Source organism: Orcinus orca, chromosome 4 (genome assembly GCF_937001465.1).
Source record: "Orcinus orca chromosome 4, mOrcOrc1.1, whole genome shotgun sequence".
Classification (NCBI taxonomy): Eukaryota; Metazoa; Chordata; class Mammalia; order Artiodactyla; family Delphinidae; genus Orcinus; species Orcinus orca.
Window position 1 is genome coordinate 19,538,951 of NC_064562.1, and position 21,031 is coordinate 19,559,981.

Genomic DNA, 21,031 nt, shown 5'->3' on the forward strand with positions numbered 1-21,031 from the left:
GTAACTGCAAGAGCCATTCTTCACTGTGTTCCCAGGGTTCCTGAGGTGAATTGGGTACAGAGAGATATCAGAAGGCACGGCTCTGGTTTTGCAGTCAGTACATTGTATGTACTCAAGCCTCATAGAAAGGTTTTGCTTTGTTTGTAGGTTTATCGTTATTATTAAGGGCTTTTTAACTGCAGAGGAGGTATTTTCCTTTCCTCCTTGTCTCTTTCTTACTGCAATTCAAGGTCTATACTTTCTATGAGCTTTCTGTCACCCTGTCAAAGAAGGCTTCCCTGACCTGATATAAATACCACCCTCCCCAAACCCTCTTTTCGCTCTCTGTTCCTTTGCATTGCTCTGTTAGGGTTTTCATAACGATTCTCTCACTTGACATATTCTTTTGTTCAAATATTTTTCTGTCTCCCCTGCCATGAGAGCAGACGCTGCATCTCCTTTGTCTGTTGCTGTATCTCCAGGGCCTAGACAAGTGCCTGGCACTTAGTAGAGCTCAGTAAATATTTGTTGAATGAATTACTGAATTCTTTGCATCTCCCCCAGTGTCTGGGTCTGCCTATAAAAGACCTGAGTGAAATTTAAAAAGCAAGAAGCCATAGCAAAGGGGAGAAAACCCTTAACTTAGTCTTTTTGTAGTCAGTTTCTAATTTCTGACTGACCGATTGGGGAAAGGGAAGGATGCAGAAGGGGGAAATATCAATGTTGAGCTGAAAGCGCTCAGCCCTCTGAATGACTCGCCGAAGCCCCCAGTGCCTGGCGCCTGGGGGGACCCTTTTTCTGCCGGGACCCCCCTCCTCCAGATGGAAGTGAAGGTAATCACACAGGAGCCCCAGCCTATTTACTTCACGTTCACTAAAGAAAAGCAAAGATTTCATTTCCTCCAGTGTTTATTGGGTGGTAGGAGATACTACGGAAAATGCTACGAGTTCATATTTTTCAGGTCCACTGATTTGTTGCAAGTTGTTCTGAAACCAGTGAGAAGTAGGGCAATGGAATAAATCCTCCTATACCCAGAGTATTTGATTCGTTTTGTTTGCATGGCTTTTGTAAAGCCCACCTGGAAAACCTCCAGTTACAGCTTTAAGGTCTAGAACGGTGTTGCCTCCCCTAGGAAAGAGTTTCTGAAGCATTCCATAGAAAGGCTCTTCTTATGCATGATCTTTTTGTCTCTGTGGTACTTTTTCTACCCTGCCACCAGTGACATCTCACCTAAAAAGCACAGTTACCACATAGGCTCCCAGCATGCTTGGTTCACGTGGCCAACGTTGGTCTTATCACCCCGTTCAGTTAAATGACTATGTTCATTGCTGGCTCCGTCCCAGCACGAGGAGGCCAGATATCGTCTCATCCCGCTTTGTATCTCCAGCAACTGACTTAAGTGCCTGTCATGTAGTTCGTACTAGATACATGTTGAGAACATGAGTAAGTGAATCCATGAAAAAACAAGAGACTACAATTCAGCCACAGTTATCCAGTTGTTAGCGTTTGGACCTTATTTCTGGGGATTCTACTTATGGTTTTTTGTCTTCATTCAGGCACTCTGATTGTTCTGAAACATCCCTATCCAAGAAAAGTGGAAGAACCATCCATTTATGAATCCGTCCGGGTTCACACAGCAATGCAGACGGGAAGAACAGAAAACGACCTCGTGCCCACTGCCCCTTCTGTAAGTGGTCGTCAATCTACCCACAGGGCTCACTGTCTAAAAGCGGTAACAGTTACACACTTTTAAAAATACATTTGTTCACATAAGAGTTCTAACTTGGGATATAAAAGCTGGAAACGTTCGAAGGAAGGGAAAGGAAAGGTTCCTTCGAAAGGAAAGGTTCGAAGCCTATGACTCAGTTCATCTGGTCCAGGGTAAATTGTAAAAAATTACAATGCGATAGTGATAGGATTTTTTTTTTAACATCTTTATTGGAGTATAATTGCTTTACAATGGTGTGTTTCTGATTTATAACAAAGTGAATCAGCTATACGTATACATATATCCCCATATCCCCTCCCTCTTGCGTCTCCCTCCCACCTTCCTTATCCCACCCCTTTAGGTGGTCACAAAGCACCGAACTGATCTCCCTGTGTTATGCAGCTGCTTCCCACTAGCTATTTTACATTTGCTAGTGTATATATGTCCATGCCACTCTTTCACTTCGTCCCAGCTTACCCTTCGCCCTCCCCGTGCCCTCAAGACCATTCTCTACGTCTGTGTCTTTATTCCTGTCCTGACCCTAGGTTTTCATAACCACTTTTTTTTTTTTGGACTCCATATATATGTGTTAGCGTACATTATTTGTTTTTCTCTTTCTGACTTACTTCACTCTGTATGACAGACTCTAGGTCCATCCACCTCACTACAAATAACTCAGTTTTGTTTCTTTTATGGCTGAGTAATATTCCATTGCATATATGTGCCAAATCTTCTTTATCCATTCATCTGTCGATGGACACTTAAGTTGCTTCCATGTCCTGGCTAATAGTAAATAGAGCTGCAATGAACATAGTGGTACATGACTCTTTTTGAATTATGGTTTTCTCAGGGTACATGCCCAGTAGTGCGATTGCTAGGTCATATGGTAGTTCTATTTTTAGTTTTTTAAGGAACCTCCATACTGTTCTCCATAGTGGCTGTATCAATTTACATTCCCACCAACAATGCAAGAGGGTTCCCTTTTCTCCACACCCTCTCCAGAATTTACTGTTTGTAGATTTTTTGATGATGGCCATTCTGACTGGTGTGAGGTGATACCTCATTGTAGGTTGTTTTTTTGTTTTTTTTCTTTTTGCGGTATGCGGGCCTCTCACTGCCGCGGCCTCTCCTGCTGCGGAGCACAGGCTCCGGACGCGCAGGCTCAGCGGCCATGGCTCACGGGCCCAGCCGCTCCGTGGCATGTGGGATCCTCCCGGACCGGGGCACGAACCCGTGTCCCCTGCATCAGCAGGCGGACTCTCAATCACTGCGCCACAAGGGAAGCCAATAGGTCTTTAATCCATTTTGACTTTATTTTTGTGCATGGTGTTAGGGAGTGTTCTAATTTCATTCTTTTACATGTAGCTGTCCAGTTTTCCCAGCACCACTTATTGAAGAGGCTGTCTTTTCTCCATTGTATATTCTTGCCTCCTTTATCAAAGATAAGGTGACCATATGTGCGTGGGTTTATCTCTGGGCTTTCTATCCTGTTCTATTGATCTATCTTTCTGTTTTTGTGCCAGTACCATACTGTCTTGATTACTGTAGCTTATAGTAGACTCTGAAGTCAGGGAGCCTGATTCCTGCAGCTCTGTTTTTCTTTCTCAAGGTTGCTTTGGCTATTCAGGGTCTCTTGTGTTTCCATACAAATTGTGAAATTTTTTGTTCTAATTCTGTGAAAAATGCCATTGGTAGTTTGATAGGGATTGCATTGAATCTGTAGATTGCTTTGGGTAGTATAGTCATTTCCACAATGTTGATTCTTCCAATCCAAGAATATGGTATATCTCTCCATCTGTTTGTATCATCTTTAATTTCTTTCAACAGTGTCTTATAATTTTCTGCATACAGGTCTTTTGTCTCCTTAGCTAGGTTTATTCCTAGGTATTTTATTCTTTTTGTTGCAGTGGTAAAAGGGACTGTTTCCTTAATTTCTCTTTCAGATTTTTCATCATTAGTATATAGGAGTGCCAGAGATTTCTGTGCATTAATTTTGTATCCTGCTACTTTACTGAATTCATTGATTAGTTCTAGTGGTTTCCTGGTAGCATCTTTAGGATTCTCTATATATAGTATCATGTCATCTGCAAACAGTGACAGCTTTACTTCTTCTTTTCTGATTTGGATTCCTTTTATTTCTTTTTCTTCTCTGCTGTGGCTAAAACTTCCAAAACTCTGTTGAATAAGAGTGGTGAGAGTGGGAAGCCTTGTTTTGTTCCTGATCTTACTGGAAATGGTTTCAGTTTTTCACCATTGAGAAAGATGTTGGCTGTGGGTTTGTCATATATGGCCTTTATTATGTTGAGGTAAGTGCCCTCTATGCCTACTTTCAGGAGGGTTTTGATCATAAATGGGTGTTGAATTTTGTCAAAAGCTTTCTCTGCATCTATTGAGGTGATCATATGGTTTTGTCCTTCAATTTGTTAATATGGTGTATCACATTGATTGATTTGTGTATATTGAAGAATCCTTGCATTCCTGGAATAAACCCCACTTGATCATGGTGTATGATCCTTTTAATGTGCTGTTGGATTCTGTTTGCTAGTATTTTGTTGAGGATTTTTGCATCTATGTTCATCAGTGATATTGGCCTGTAGTTTTCTTTCTTTCGACATCTTTGTCTGGTTTTGGTATCAGGGTGATGGTGGCCTCGTAGAATGAGTTTAGGAGTGTTCTTCCCTCTGCTATATTTTGTAAGAGTTTGAGAAGGAAAGGTGTTACCTCTTCTCTAACTGTTTGATAGAATTCGCCTGAGAAGCCATCTGGTCCTAGGCTTTTGTTTGTAGGAAGATTTTAAATCACAGTTTCAATTTCAGTACTTGTGATTGGTTTGTTCATATTTGCTATTTCTTCCTGGTTCAGTCTTGAAAGGTTGTGCTTTTCTAAGTTTTCCATTTCTTCCACATTGTCCATTTTATTGGCATACAGTAGTAATCTCTCATGATCCTTTGTGTTTCTGCAGTTTCAGTTGTTACTTCTCCTTTTTCATTTCTAATTCTATTGATTTGAGTCTTCTCCCTTTTTTTCTTCATGAGTCTGGCTAGTGGTTTATCAATTTTGTTTATCTTCTCAAAGAACCAGCTTTTAGTTTTATTGATCTCTGCTGTTGTTTCCTTCATTTCTTTTTCATTTAGTTCTGATCTGATCTTTATGATTTCTTTCTTTCTGCTAACTGTGGGGGTTTTTTGTTCTTGTTTCTCTAATTGCTTTAGGTGTAAGGTTACATCGTTTATTTGAGATGTTTCTTGTTTCTTGAGGTAGGATTGTATTGCTATAAACTTCCCTCTTAGAACTGGTTTTGCTGCATCCCATAGGTTTTGGGTCATCGTGTCTCCATTGTCATTTGTTTCTAGGTATTTTTTGATTTCCTCTTTGATTTCTTCAGTGATCTCTAACTCTTATTAAGTAGTGTACTGTTTAGCCTCCATGTGGTTGTATTTTTACACATTTTTTTCCTGTAACTGATATCTAGTCTCTTAGCATTGTGGTTGGAAAAGATACTTGATGCGATTTCAATTTTCTTAAATTTACAAAGGCTTGATTTGTAACCCAAAATCTGATGTATCCTGGAGAATGTTCCATGAACACTTGAGAAGAATGTGTATTCTGTTGTTTTTGGATGGAATGTCCTATAAATATCAATTAAGTCCATCTTGTTTAATGTATCATTTAAAGCTTGTTTTTCCTTATTTATTTTCATTTTGGATGATCTGTCCATTGGTGAAAGTGGGGTGTTAAAGTCCCTACTATGATTGTGTTATTGTCGATTTCCCCTCTTATGGCTGTTAACATTAGCCTTAAGTACTGAGGTACTCCTATGTTGGGTGCATAAATATTTACAATGGTTATATCTTCTTCTTGGATTGATCCCTTGATCATTATGTAGTGTCCTTCTTTGTCTCTTTTAATAGTCTTTATTTTAAAGTCTATTTTGTGTGACTTTATGAGAATAGCTACTCCAGCTTTCTTTTGATTTCCATTTGCATGTAATATCTTTTTCCATGCCCTCACTTTCAGTCTGTTTGAGTCCCTTGGTCTGAAGTGGGTCTCTTGTAGATAGCATATATATGGATCTTGTTTTTGTATCCATTCAGCCAGTGTATGTCTTTTGGTTGGAGCATTTAATCCATTTACATTTAAGGTAATTATTGATATGTATGTTTCTATTACCATTTTCTTAATTGTTTTGGGTTTGTTATTGTAGGTCCTTTCTCTCTCCTGTGTTTCCTGCCTGGAGAAGTTCCTTTAGCATTTGTTGTAAAGCTAGTTTGGTGGTGCTGAATTCTCTTAGCTTTTGCTTGTCTGTAAAGGTTTTAATTTCTCTGTCGAATTTGAATGAAATCCTTGCTGGGTATAGTAATATTGGTTTTAGGTTTTTCCCTTTCATCCCTTTAAATATGTCCTGCCACTACCTTCTGGCTTGCAGAGTTTCTGCTGAAAGATCAGCTGTTAACCTTATGGGGATTCCCTTGTACGTTATTTGTTGTTTTTCCCTTTTTGCTTTTAATATTTTTTCCTTGTATTTAATTTTTGATAGTTTGACTAATATGTATCTTGGCGTGTTTCTCCTCAGATTTATCCTGTATGGACTCTGTGCTTCCTAGACTTGATTGACTATTTCCTTCCCCATATTAGGGAAGTTTTCAACTATAGTCTCTTCAAATATTTTCTCAGTCCCTTTCTTTTTCTCTTCTTCTTCTGGGACCCCTATAATTCGAATGTTGGTGCATTTAATGTTGTCCCAGAGGTCTCTGAGACTGTCCTCAATTCTTTTCATTCTTTTTTCTTTATTCTTCTCCGCAGTAGTTATTTCCACTATTTTATGTTCCAGGTCACTTATCCGTTCTTCTGCCTCAGTTATTCTGCTATTGAGTCCTTCTTGAGAATTTTTAATCTCATTTATTGTGTTGTTCATCATTGTTTGTTTGCTCTTTAGTTCTTCTAGGTCCTTGTTAAATGTTTCTTGTATTTTCTCCATTCTATTTCTAAGATTTTGGATCATCTTTACTATCATTACTCTGAATTCTTTTTCAGGTAGACTGCCTATTTCCTCTTCATTTGTTTGGTTTGGTGGGTTTTTATCTTGCTCCTTCATCTGCTGTGTGTTCCTCTGTCTTCTCATTTTGCTTAAGTTACTGTGTTTGGCATGTCCTTTTCGCAGGCTGCAGGTTCGTAGTTCCTGTTGTTTTTGGTGTCTGCCCCCAGTGGCTAAGATTGGTTCAGTTGGTTGTGTAGGCTTCCTGGTAGAGGGGATTGGTGCCTGTGTTCTGGTGGATGAGGCTGGATCTTGTCTTTCTGGTTGGCAGGTCCATGTCCGGTGGTGTGTTTTGGGGTATCTGTGACGTTTTTATGATTTTAGGCAGCCTCTCTGCTAATGGGTGGTGTTGTGTTCCTGTCTTGCTAGTTGTTCAGCATAGGGTGTCCAGCACTGTAGCTTGCTGGTTGTTGAGTGGAGCTGGGTCTTGGCATTGAGATGGAGATCTCTGGGAGAGCTTTCATCATTTGATATTATGTGGACCTGGGAGGTCTATGGTGGACCAATGTCCTGAACTCCACTCTCCCACCTCAGAGGCACAGGCCTGACAACCGGCTGGAGCCCCAAGACCCTGTCAGCCACATGGCTCAGAAGAAAAGGGGTGAGAAAAAGAGATAAAGAAAGAAAAAACAATAAAATACAGTTATTAAAATAAAAAATAATTATTAAAAAGAAAAAAGAAAGAGAGAAGAGAGCAACCAAACAAAAAAACAAATGATAACAACGATAACACCAATGATAACAAGTGCTAAGAACTATACTAAAAAAAACCAAAAACAAAAAAACAGACAGACAGAACTCTAGGACAAATGGTGAAAGCAAAGCTATACAGACAAAAATCACACACAGAAGCATACACATACACACTCACAAAAAGAGAAAAAAGGAAAAAAAAATATATATATATATGCTTGCTCCCCAAATCCCCAGCCTCAATTTGGGATGATTCGTTGTCTATTCAGGTATTCCACTGATGCAGGGTACATCAAGGTGATTGTGGAGCTCTAATCCGCTGCTTCTGAGGCTGCTGGGAGAGATTTCTCTTTCTCTTCTTTGTTCTCACAGCTCCCAGGGGCTCAGCTTTGGATTTGGCCCCGCCTCTGCATGTAGGTCGCCGGAGGGCGTCTGTTCTTCGCTCAGACAGGACGGGGTTAAAGGAGCCGCTGATTCGGGGGCTCCGGCTCACTCAGGCTGGGGGTAGGGAGGGGCACGGAGTGCGGGGCGGGCCTGCGGCGGCAGAGGCCGGCGTGACGTTGCATCCGCCTGAGGCGCGCCGTGCGTTGTCCCGGGTGAGTTGTCCCTGGATGCCGGGACCCTGGCAGTGCGGGCTGCACAGGCTCCCAGAACGGGGGTGTGGAGAGTGACCTGTGCTCGCACACAGGCTTCTTGGTGGCGGCAGCAGCAGCCTTAGCGTCTCATGCCCATTTCTGGGGTCTGCGCTTTTAGCCGCGGCTCGCGCCCACCTCTGGAGCTTGTTTAGGCGAAGCTCTTAATCCCCTCTCCTCGCGCACCTGAAACAATGGTCTCTTGCCTCTTCGGCAGCTCCAGACTTTTCCCCGGACTCCCTCCCGGCTAGCTGTGGCGCACTAGCCCCCTTCAGGCTGTGTTAACGCCGCCAACCCCAGTCCTCTCCCTGCGCTCCGACCGAAGCCCGAGCCTCAGCTCCCAGCCCCGCCCGCCCCAGTGGGTGAGCAGACAAGCCTCTCGGGTTGGTGAGTGCTGGTCGGCACCAATCCTCTGTGCGGGAATCTCTCCGCTTTGCCCTCCACACCCCTGTTGCCGCGCTCTCCTCCGTGGCTTTGAAGCTTTCCCCCTCCGCCACCCGCAGTCTCCGCCCGCGAAGGGGCTTCTAGTGCGTGGAAACCTTTCCTCCTTCACAGCTCCCTCCCACTGGTGCAGGTCCCGTCCCTATCCTTTTGTCTCTGTTTATTCTTTTTTCTTTTGCCCTACCCAGGTACGTGGGGAGTTTCTTGCCTTTTGGGAGGTCTGAGGTCTTCTGCCAGCGTTCAGTAGGTGTTCTGTAGGAGTTGTTCCACGTGTAGATGTATTTCTGATGTATTTGTGGGGAGGAAGGTGATCTCCACATCTTACCTTTTCACCATCTTGAAGGTCTCCCTTCAGTGATAGGATTTTAAAGACTTCGGAAGTGGCACTTAAATCCCGGCCTTACTTCACCAAAGAAGTTCGCGGTAGAATGGGCCAGAGATCTTTATGGTCACACAGTTGGCTAAACTGTTATTCTACAAATTTCTTAAATTAAGAATAGAAAAATCTTCTTTTACATTTCAACCTTCTATGGAAGAAAAAGATTCTCCACCTTGGCCGCAATCTCTCAGGATGTTATTTTTTCCTGGCCTTTTCTTCCTTCACTGAATGAAGGGTACGGACAGAAGACACTTGCATTTCTTTGCAACGTGTGAGCCACTGTTCAGTTTCAGTGTAACTGGGACTTTCATTGTTCTCCTCAGTCCGTTTACGTTTGTTCTGGGAGCTGTGACCCTGCAAAGATTCTTCTCCAGCACCCTTTTCCCTTCATCATGCGCAGCGCTCCCCTATTCTTTCCCTCTTCCTCGTTGGCTACATGCTCTGGTATAAGACATCTGGATGTGTGCCGATGATAAAGGGGACAACACCCAAATGAAATCTCAAGACCTAGTTCTAGACAGCAACCATGATGCTTGAAGATGTTCAGTTACAAATTATGTTAAAACACGCGTGACCTTTTTGTCTTTGCGGTACTTTCTCAACCCCGCCAGCAGAGACATCTCTCCTAAGAAGTAGATTTACCATGTGACCTCCCTGCTTAACATCCTTCGGTGGTGCCCACTGTCTTCATCCGCCTGGAACCTGCTCACCCCTCTGGCCTGACCTCATGCTCCTCCTACACTCACGCTATGGACCCCACCTCTCTCCACAACTGTTCTCCTCTTCCCCTCCCTGCATCAGAAATGCTGCCAACACTGCTACTGTCCCCTCATCCTTACAGACTTGCATCCGGGATCAGCCTCTTCCAGGAAGCCTTCTTGGATCCCTCTTAGCTTCCTCTAAAATGCCCCTCCTCTGTGCACCCTGGGCTCACCTTTATCCTGGAATCATCATACTAGGGCCTGACTACCTGCACGCTGTCTGCCCTCTCCAGGAGCCTGACACTTCCCGGGACAGGAATCATCGCCTGTCTTCATAGCTTTATAGCCTAGCCAGGTTCACGACATATTACATTGTTACTATGCTATATCTACTCAAAAATAAAAATTCTGGAAATTGGTTGAGAAAGATGTTTTAGCTTTGTTAGAGTTAGAAGGGCAAGTATAAGACCTCAGAACTAGAGAAATTTAGGAAAGCAAGACAATAAATAGTCTTACGTCAAAACAGACCAAAGAACACATTAAGATCTACCCTCTAACCAATTCTTTGTTTTCCCGTCGACAGGACTCTTCCTAACCTTCCTCTTTACGATCCTTACCCCACCACCGATCACTTTAACAGTGTTTTCATTTGTACTCTCAGTTAAAGTTTACATTCTCATCTGTTACCTTCCCCTAAAGATCTCCACTCAAGGTCAATCGAACCATACCCTACTACGTGCATCATTTTTCAACAGTAAAATGCAGATAAGACCTAATTTGTGGAGCTGGTGTAAGCATGAAACAGCATACTTAGGTAGATACAGCCCTCTTGAGATCAAATTCTGCAAGCCTTATTGCTTACCTTCTTTGCTCGCTCCAGGTATCAGATGGATTCACCTGCCCAAGTATTCACATATGAATATACACAAAAGGTTCTGTATAATGGAGTTTTTAAAACAGTGATGAGTGGATAGTTGAAAATGTCTGCACTCACACTGTATAATGAGAGGTCCATGAATTTATTGTGTATTGATATAGACAGCAAACTCTAAAGGTTTTCTAGTGGATTTTGCAGTCACACTATTCCTCACTAAGGAATGATTGAGAACTGCACCAGCCTGCTGGGGAACCAGTTCTAATCTGATTAGAAGCTCTTGTCCCTTGCTGAGCACAAGAGTTCACAGCCTTGATTGATTACTCCCATGCACATACGATACTGCCCCTCCACCCCAACCTGAGAGCTCTGAGGGCTTCTAGACATCTGCCTTCTCCTTTGGGGATGGGGTTCTTGCACAAGCTCTGGCAGTGGAGGAAGAGGATTAAGTGCTATTTACAGGAAAAAGAACTTGCTTGAAGTGAAAATGAAACTAGGTGTCTTATTGCCCAGAAATGTAGATGTTTCTGCAAAACTGTTTACCATCCTTTGGCAACTACATTTGGGGAAATTACAATTTATATATTTTATACACAACATAGGATCGGGCTTCTGAGATAGGATGAAATTTAACTGATTCATTTATTTTACAAACTTTTTAAAAAGTGCCTACAGTGCACCCAGGACTGTTTTAAGCACTGGAGAGTTGGGAATAAATTAGGCAAAGGTTCTGCCCTCACTGAGCTCACACTGTAGTAGGGGGAACACAGACAATCATCAACAGAATATTATAAACCCAGATACTAATAGGTCATAAAAAGAAAAAGTAGGATAAGGGTAGGAGAGGGAAGCAAGGGAGGCCTCTAGGAGGAGGTGACATTAGAGCAGAGCCTTCATAGAAGGGAAGGAATGACTCAGGTCAGGATGTAGAAGAGCGTTGCAGGCAGAGATCAGGACAAAAGCCTCGAGGTGGGAACTAAATTGAGGCCGTTTAAAGACTAGTAAGAAGATCTAGCAACTGGCATGGAGTGAGCTAGAGGGAAAGTGGTAGGAGATGAGATTATTGGGGTGATGAGGGGTCAGATCATGTAGCCAATGGAGTTCTCAAAACGCAGTGCCACCCAGCTGAGTGTTTGGAAATTTATGAGCATTTCAGTTGTCACAATGCTCTGGAGCACTGCCAACATTAGTGGGTGTCTGGAGCTGTGAAGGGTCTGGGACTTTACCCTTCTTGCCAGCTAACAAGTTCGCCTGCCACAGTTTCACAGGTGTTGAAAGACACAAAAGGCTTCTGCATGTCTGTCTTTTCCTCTGAAGGGAGCGCTATTTCTACCTTTTCAGGCTGTCTGCTATACAAATATGCTTTAAAAATTGGTGTGGGACAAAGGGCTATCGGTGCCTTGCTCGTAAGACATGGAGAAACACAAGAGACCCCTGGAGAATTGTCCAACAATGGGCAGGGGTCATGGAGGCTAAATATCCCACAACACATGATGAAGAATTACCCAAAATGCTAATTGTCCTTTCCTTACACAACACGAAAGGCCTTGTAGGATAAAGTAGAGAATTAATTTTTTTTCTAAGCGTTGATAAAATAAATCATGGGAGTTTGAGTTACAAAATTTGTTTAAGTTTTAAAATTTTTAAAAAGATAATTTTCACTACTAAGTTGAAAATGGAGTCGGGGAAAAGTTGGAGGCAAGGAGACCAGTTAGGAGGCTGTGACAACCGTCCCGGTGAGAGACCGTGGTAGTTGAAACCAGAGAGGGGAATAAGAATAGTAGTTAGAACAGGAGGAAGCCATAAGAACTGGTCAGCTTCACGATGTGTTTCAAATGTAGAAGAAACAAGACTTACTGATGGATTGAATGTAGTGTGTGAAGGAAAGAGCAACGGAGTAAATACTGCTGTTTACTGAGATGGCTGAGATTGTGGAGGAATGGGGGATGGGAAAGAGGTGTAGTTTTGGACCTGGGGACTGCAAACCACCAGTTAGTTTTGTTAGTAGAGTTTACGGGAGATAATATACGTCAAGTGCTTGACATAGACCAGAGCCTATCTCAAACGTTAGCTCATTAGCTTCCTTAGCTTCCCTTTTGTGGTATTTGACATTTTTAAGAACTCTCTTCCTCTAAAAATTCTGTTTCCTTTGCTCCTGCAACCTCTTTCTGTCTTTATTATGTTATCTTTTCAGCACATTTTACAGTTCCTCTTCTTAGACACCTCCCTTGCATGCTGGCCTTTCCAGTATTCTGTCTTTGAAGCTCTTCTCACAGTTTTGGTGTCTATCCTAGTCTTTTTCTTGAATAAATATATATATTTTGTTAACTGCACAAAGTCATGTTTGGTTTTGTCCATTTAAACATTATCACCCAATCCTATTCTAAAAGACAAATGCTCATTAAAAACAAACAAAAATAAAAACTCAGAACCTTAATAACCTAGAAGATTTGTCATTTAAAGAAGGTTTAAAAGGAAAAAAAGGGGGTGGCAGAAGAGAGGTTTTCTTACAAGCTTTTCAGCAAGTGTCACATTTTCTCCTTAAATGGGAAGGATTTCAAAACAAAGGTGAAATGGCTTAAATAGAAGTATTCATAAAAAGGAACTTTACAGAATTGTCAACAATATTAAGACAACATTGACTAACCAGTTTCATTATGGCGTCTTCCCCCACTCTTCACTGTAGAGTTATAATATGCTTGTTTAATTAATTATATATTGTGAACATCTTCCACGTCACTACATAGTCTTCTAAAACATCATTAAAACAAATTCCTTAACATTTCATTATTTGGATATATCGTAATTTATTTTGTTAATTCTCTATTATATTTTACATGCTATTTTTTATTTTCAATAACTGCAAAGTTATAGAAAAATTGAAAGAACAATACAAAGAAAGTAAATTGCCTGCATGATGCCATCACCCCAGTACTTCAGTGTGTATTCCCTACACACAAGGACATTTGCCTCATGACCACACGGAGCCATTCAAATGAGGAAACTCACATTGATACAGCACCATGGTCCCATCCACAGATCTCATTTAGGCGTCACCAGTTTTCCCAGTAAGGCCCTTTAGAGCAAAAGGATCCAATCCAAGATCACAAGTTGCTTTTATTTGTCCTGCCTCTTGAGTATTCTTCACTCTGGAACGCTTCCTCAGGTTTTCCTTGATATTGTGACTTTGACACTTCTGAATATTAAAGGCTAATTATTTTGAGAACTGTTCCCCAACTTTAACTTATCAGCTGTAACCTTGTGATTAGATTCGGGTTTTGCATTTCTTGGTAGAAATACCACAAAAGTGATGCTCTGCATGTCTCACTGCATCCTGTCAAGTGGAACACGATTTCAATTTGTCTTATTCCAGTGTGTTTGATGACTTGATTAATCGGTGTCTGCCAGGTTTCTTCACTCTGAAGTCACCTTATTCCCTTTGTCATTAATAAATATTTTGGGGGGAGATTATTTGAGACTAAGTAGGTATCCTGTTCCTCATTAAACTTGCATCCACCAATTTTATCATCCATCGATGTTTCTTGGCTGCTTTAATTATTTCTGTGATTGTTGCCAAGGGGTGATTCTGTGGTTGTCTTATTTCTTTTACATTTATTGATTGTCATTCTACTGAAAACAAAAGCTTTTTATTCTTTGAATTTATCCAATTGTTTTTATATTATGGGTTCTAATCATGACTGTTATTATTTATTTTCATCCCTCAAATTTCCCCAGTTTTGGCCAATAAGAGCTATTTCCACATGACTTTTTGTATCCATACAACCTCATAGTTCTTTGAGAATTTTCTTAATTTCTGGTACAGCAAAGTGTTCCAGGCTTATCTTGTACTTTTCTTGTATCCAGCTCTACAATTAGCTATTTCTGGAGAGTAGTACTTTAGAAATCCAGATCTGGTTGCTACAATTGCATTATTAGCAGAATGTCACTCTCCCAGCCCACTCTGCGAACAGAGCTAGGGAAAATATGTCTATACATGTGTACACTTATCTATATTGCTGTCTGTATTTCTTTCTAGTTCTATCTATCTAAATTTCTATCTATCTATCTATTTATCTATCTATCTATCATCTAACCATGGGTTTGCACCCATACCTCCAATCCTACTCCAGTTCCACAAGGCTTTTTTTTTTTTTTTTGCGGTACGCAGGCCTCTCACCACTGTGGCCTCCCCCATTGCGGAGCGCAGGCTCCGGATGCGCAGGCCCAGTGGCCATGGCTCATGGGCCCAGCCGCTCCGCGGCATGTGGGATCTTCCCGGACGGGGGCACGAACCCGCGTCCCCCTGCATCGGCAGGCGGACTCTAAACCACTGCGCCACCAGGGAAGCCCCACAAGGCTTATTTTAATTTCTTCACTTTTCGTAGTCGTAAGTCTCTTTCCCCACAGTGAGGAACATGGATTCCATTATCTTCAATACATTCACTTATTTGTTGATCAGTCAAATGTAATCAATCTCCAATTGCAGCCAGGCAGGAACCCCGCTGCCTGTCAACTTTCACTCCCTCCCCTACCGCAGATGCCCACATAGCCTGACTTGGCTCTGAAACTGTGCCCTGGCCGGCACCTCCACGCATCTGGGGTGGAAGCCCTCCTCACCCTGCCAGGCTTCAACGCCTGGCACCGAGCTGCCACCCCTGCCATTGTCCCCACAGATGCCCTCTGCTCCCTGATTTGACTCCACCCTGTGCTAAGGTGCACCAGTGCCCTGCACACACTCACCCTAATGCCTGCCTTGCTTCATCCCACCTGATGGTTTTGGACTAAATTTAAGGCAGGTAGGGAGGCAGGTAGAAAGAAGGGTAGGCAGGCTAATGCTTTATTTTTAAAATATTTAGGTTGTTTCCAATTTGGGGCTATTATAAACATCTTTCTTATTACAGATCATATATTTTTAAAAACATAAATCTGCTGTATAGTTGTTTCCTTTCTTACCTCCTGAGGCCATGAATAAAGTTGGTATTCTCAGCTTCTTTCTCTGCAAACTTCTATTTATCTATCAAAACCTTAGAAAGATACTAGACTTATAATATATTGTTTGGATGGAGGTAAGATGGAGTGAATAGCATATCCCTTAGTAAGATTTTAGTAAATAATTCTATCAGACTCTTCTATGAAACAATTTACCCTTAATTATTTTGCCTCTGCAGACTCAATAATCCAAAATGTTAACTTTTTTCTATTTCCATAATATAATACCCAAACTCAATTCAGTCAGTTCAATTTTGTTTAGTGTCAAAATAAATCAAGCTGATTATTTGATATCAAATTCTCCAATATTATTTAGCATTATTTAAATGAACGCCTGGGAAGTTCATCCTTACTTAAATGCCATAGAACTGTAGAGGAAGTGGTCATATATTATTTCTAGTTTTCACTCTCTTTGTTGCTCCTCTTTTTATTTGGTAGGGAGAATTCCCCTCAGGGAAACTCCCAGGAAAAAAACATTGACATCAACAAGTCATTTCCCAGTTTTTATTCATTTTTTTCTTACTAATATAAGACATATTATGACATTATATTAGAACATAACATCTTACCAGGAATTTAATTTCTTTGGAAATTTATGAACTTAGAATATTTTTCATCTGAGGGTCCTGGTTTTATGCAAATTTCTATTCACACAGTTCCCCACCATTCCTTACATTTTGTAGGTGCCAGCTAAGTGTGTAATGTTGTTACTCTGGAATTAATGATGAGTGAGTTAAAAGGAATGACTCATTCTCACTTCAAATCCCTTTTGGATGAATCCCGTGTAAATAAGTCTGCACTCATGAAAATCTGTTCCATGGACTATAGGTCTCAAGAGGCTGTCTGCAAAAAAATAAAAGGGGGTTTAAAGGAGAATTACATGATAAAATAAATGTTGAAAATGCTATTTCTAATGTTCCTTCTTTACAATTCATGAAGCACATTAGCATAAAACAGACTCCGGGAAGTACAGAAATCCTTCTTTGAAGGATTAAAACCCTTCTTAATCCAGAGTTTCCCAGATACTGACCCCATGTCAGTGTGTGTGGACATATTTATGTGCATAACACCCCACCAACAATGCAAGCAGCTGGGATACACACACACACTTTGCCCGATGCCAACTTTTATGAGTGGTATGATGTGGCTGACTGTTTGCAAACTGCGAACTCGTGTTAGAGGAGAATCTGTCCATTGTTGCCTGTTGCTACAGAATCACACCAGATGATCTGGTCTGAAAACAGTCTCTCACAACACAGGGAGGATTTTCAAGGGCCTAGATGAAAACTGAGAGGCAATTACTTAAAGATCAAAGGCAAACTTGTGTTTCATTTTAAAATAGGACAGAAATAGAAAAATAAAGTTGTGATAGCTCTGGGCTTCACTTGTTTCGTTCTTTTTTCAGCTGGGCACCAAAGAAGGTTACCTCACCAAACAGGGGGGGCTCGTCAAGGTAAGGAAGCACGTTGCTGCCAGCCACAAAGAAAGAGAGCACGTCATGGGGGCTCAACCCTCATTTTGACTTTTTAAAAAGCAGAACCTACTTATTTTGACCCAGTTATAGTATTTACCTGTTTCCAGAGTTCATCTTTATGGCCAATATTAGTCAAAATTCTGGAAAATGACTTGACTATTCTTTGGCAAAGCCGAATGTATGAGAATAGCCTACATTTAATACCCAAGAAAACATATAATCCTTTTGATGCAATGATTGAGGATGAATGTAGCAAGTTAACTCTAGCACATATCTTGGCCTTTTAAGATTTTTTAACAAAAAAGAAGTCAAAATTGGATGAAATGTTTACCTAACAGTAGGCCCCAAAAGACCCGTCACCAACATGAATGTAACTATATTATAAAATCCCAAAGAAAACAAAATTTAGGACTTTACTAGTTGGGAGGGTATCCTCTATTTATGTGATTATACCTTTAAAGTTACTCTATTCCATTTTCACATGCCAAGAAGACCTTCATGGAATGTGTCTGTTCTTTCCCATTTTAAGAGTCAGGACACTTAACCTCTCAAGGATACTGGCCTGCTTGAATTTAACCTAAGTATTTAGTTATTTGTGTCCCTACTGGACTGGATGCTCCCTAAGGAGAGGAAGTATTCATGTTCACAGCATTATGTTTAAATCCAGTTACTTCTTTTAACCGGGAACATTGCCACCCAACATCATTAGTGTTCTGTTAGTACATAAGAAAGAGGCAGTGGGTAACTGCTGTTTTTCCACCAATGTCATGGAGTTCTTAGGCAAGGTTTAGAATAGCATGTGGTTGAGCTTCCTAAACGTCAATCTGCTTATTTGTAAAACAAGAATAATAATATTGGGTTGGCCAAAAAGTTCGTTCGGGCTTTTCCATAGGCTAGTAGAAAACCCCGAACGAACTTTTCGGCCAACCCAATACTTGGCAATGTTTGGGGATTGGCTATAATGTATATAAACCTCCAAGGACAGTGTGTAGCCTCAGTAGGTGCTGAACAATGATATCTGTTTTTATTATGGAGTTTTATTAAGATTATTAAGTCTTATTAAGATGGAAATTTCAGCAGTTTGTTATAAATCACCTTGAATGTTTATGATAGGTTATTTCTTTTCACTTGTTTAAAAATGTTGGTATCTTTGCCTTCGTTGTGAGCTTAATGCATGGAATCATTTTAATATTTGAAACTTTAAAATTTTAAGTTTTATTTTGGAAGTTTTTCCCTCAGAAACAACACCACAAGAATATCTTATTGTATCTAATCTTTTAGGTATTTTTACAACAAAAGGAAATTATCTAGTTCAAATATTGTGGTCCTGTATTCAAAACCTACATGTTTTAATTTTTTTTTTCAGACCTGGAAAACGAGGTGGTTCACTTTGCACAGAAATGAACTGAAATACTTCAAAGACCAGATGGTAAGAAACATGGTCATATATTTTCCCTTTAAAAATGAACCCTGTACCACTATGGAGAACACTACAGAGGTTCCTTAAAAAACTACAGATAGAATTACCATACGACCCAGCAATCCCACTGCTGGGCATATACCCTGAGAAAACCATAATTCAAAAAGAGTCATGTACCACAATGTTCATTGCAGCTCTATTTACAATAGCCAGGACATGGAAGCAACCTAAGTGTCCATCGACAGATGAATGGATAAAGATGTGGCACATATATACAATGGAATATTACTCAGCCATAGAAAGAAATGAAATTCAGTTACTTGTAGTGAGGTGGATGGACCTAGAGTCTGTCATACAGAGTGAAGTAAGTCAGAGAGAGAAAAACAGATCCCATATGCTAACACATGCATATGGAATGTAAAAAGAAAAAAGTGGTTCTGAAGAACCTAGGGGCAGGACAGGAATAAAGAGGCAGATGTAGAGAATGGACTTGAGGACATGGGGAGGGGGAAGGGTAAGCTGGGACGAAGTGAGAGAGTGGCATGGACTTATATATACACTACCAAACGTAAAATAGATAGCTAGTGGGAAGCAGCCGCATAGCACAGGTAGATCAGCTCGGTGCTTTGTGTCCACCTAGAGAGCTGGGATAGGGAGGGTGGGAGGGAGACGCAAGAGGGAGGAGAAATGGGGATAAATGTATATGTATAGCTGATTCACTTTGTTATACAGCAGAAAATAACACAACACTGTAAAGCAATTATACTCCAATAAAGATGTTAAAAAAAAAAAGAGCCCTGTAGATGAAATGTCTGCCTTCAAAATCCCTGAAATTTTATGAGCACCTGAAACATCCTATAAACGATTGGAGATGTGAATTCTTGATTCCTGATATGAGCAGTGTTCTTTTGCAAAGACGAGATGTGTATCCCAGACACGGCTCTCTCAGGCTGGCTAACCTCTAGCTCCCTGAGGACATCATTCCCTCCGTCTAAGGCAATGGAATTGTTTTCTTGCCACAGTATTAACTGTCTCTTGCAGCAGTGTCCCCCTTTATTAAAAATATGTCCATTTCTCATGCCGATTTCATTAAACAAATTTAAAATTATTTCATCTCTTATCTCTCCTACACAAAATTTCTGAGTAAGTGGATGTTTAAAAACATGGGAGACAAATATGACTCCCTTCCACGTGTTAAAAATCCATCTCCACCAAATTTAAATTGACAAAGAAAATCTCTTCCTAATGTCCAGTTTCATGAAAAGCCAATCCCCAGATGAGCATGTGACTTCCCTTAGGAAGGTTTTCTATAATCAGTCCCCGTAGTGGAAGGAAAGTTGACAGTCGCTCATAGTGGAGACCTGTTAGGGGAACAAGTGATGTACAGATTTGTATGTGTGTTCTTATGATGACACAGTTTGCCCTTTTATTTTTTTAAGTCACCAGAACCAATTCGGAGCCTAGATTTAACAGAATGTTCGGCTGTACAATTTGATTATTCACAGGAAAGGGTGAACTGTTTTTGGTAAGTTGTTTTATAAAGTAAATGTTTTTAAAATCTTCTTGCCAGACAGTTTAGCAGAAGAATAAAAAATTGTATGTCTTAATGTGTACAAGTGTTCTGATCTGAGGCAAGTGGGTTTAACCGTCACACAGGGCATGTATGTCAGAAGTGCTTTCAGCCGAGTGTGACATAATACCTCATTTAAAGTGACTTAAACAAGTAGGAAAATCTCCTGGGTATAATTGTTTAGGTTGTACACTGCACAAGTATGATGCACTGCACAAGTAGGATGCCATTAACATCTTAGACAGCTTTTATTCCTTTGAGGTGTTTTATTCAATTTCAATTACAACCTTGTTGACTCCAACAATGAGTGATTTGTATAATGATGACAATTCTGGCAGATGGCACAAAAGTGTTTTGTTCTGTCACAATCAGTATATCATGACAATTTTCTAACTGGGAGAAGTAAAGTATCTTGAGAAAAGAGTGTCTTATTTCTCACCCTGAACTAGTTGAAGGTACGTTGCAGACATCATGGCACTTTATCCCTGAATACTTAAATTTGCATCTCCTAAGAAAAAAAAATCACCTATAGAACTACAATACCATTGTCACACCTAAGAAAATTAACATTAACTACTATTAATTAATGATTGTATAGTATCAACCAATAATGGAAATCTTTTTAAAATTCACATAAAGGTACCATATGAATTAACAGGGGGTTATATTTCTCATATAACAAGCAATTGGGAGATAGGCAGCTACCTTGACAAGGTCAGGTCCAATGTCTATAATTCTCTTGGTCTTTTTCTCATGGTTACTACTTCAGGGTCCAAGAGAGCTACTCTAACTGTAGGCCTCACATTTTCATGTAAGCCATAAAGAAAGATGCTGGGATGGTATTAGCCAGGTCTGCCCTTTGTATCAGGAAAGCAGACATTTTCCCAGAAACTCTTCTATCGGATTGTTCCTCATCTCATTGGCCAAGACTGAGTCCCATGGCCATCACTAGCAGCAGAGGAAGCTAGAAAACAGTATAGTACGATCATAAGTGGCTCTGACTAATTATAATTTATCACCTGGGGTTCTGTTAGCAAGAAGAGAGGAAAAATTATCTGTATTAACAGGCAATTAATCATGTCTCTCTCAGGGAGGACCAAACAATGACAATTCCAGCAACTGGTTCTGTACACAAT

At 40.7% G+C, this 21,031-nt stretch overlaps 2 protein-coding genes across 5 annotated transcripts in view; one reads left to right on the forward strand and one right to left on the reverse strand.

Moving 5' to 3' along the window:
* LAMTOR3 (late endosomal/lysosomal adaptor, MAPK and MTOR activator 3) overlaps positions 1-21,031 on the reverse strand; it is an 83,028-nt gene that overhangs the window by 42,008 nt on the left and 19,989 nt on the right. Inside the window, exon 9 of one of the 3 annotated variants that reach the window (XM_033401891.2) lies at positions 15,911-16,274. The exons of 1 other annotated variant lie outside the window; for it this stretch is intronic. In XM_033401891.2, the coding sequence (XP_033257782.1) occupies positions 16,165-16,274 (110 nt within the window). In that variant the 3' untranslated portion in view covers positions 15,911-16,164. Of the gene's footprint in view, positions 1-15,910; positions 16,275-21,031 lie in introns of those variants that run through there. One more of the 3 variants, XM_033401884.2, reaches the window with a different exon arrangement.
* DAPP1 (dual adaptor of phosphotyrosine and 3-phosphoinositides 1) overlaps positions 1-21,031 on the forward strand; it is a 66,433-nt gene that overhangs the window by 34,472 nt on the left and 10,930 nt on the right. Inside the window, exons 4-7 of one of the 2 annotated variants that reach the window (XM_004263558.4) lie at positions 1,536-1,666; positions 16,837-16,884; positions 18,272-18,334; positions 19,765-19,850. In XM_004263558.4, coding sequence (XP_004263606.1) covers positions 1,536-1,666; positions 16,837-16,884; positions 18,272-18,334; positions 19,765-19,850 — 328 coding nt within the window. The remainder of the gene's footprint in view (positions 1-1,535; positions 1,667-16,836; positions 16,885-18,271; positions 18,335-19,764; positions 19,851-21,031) is intronic. The other variant, XM_049709192.1, reaches the window with a different exon arrangement.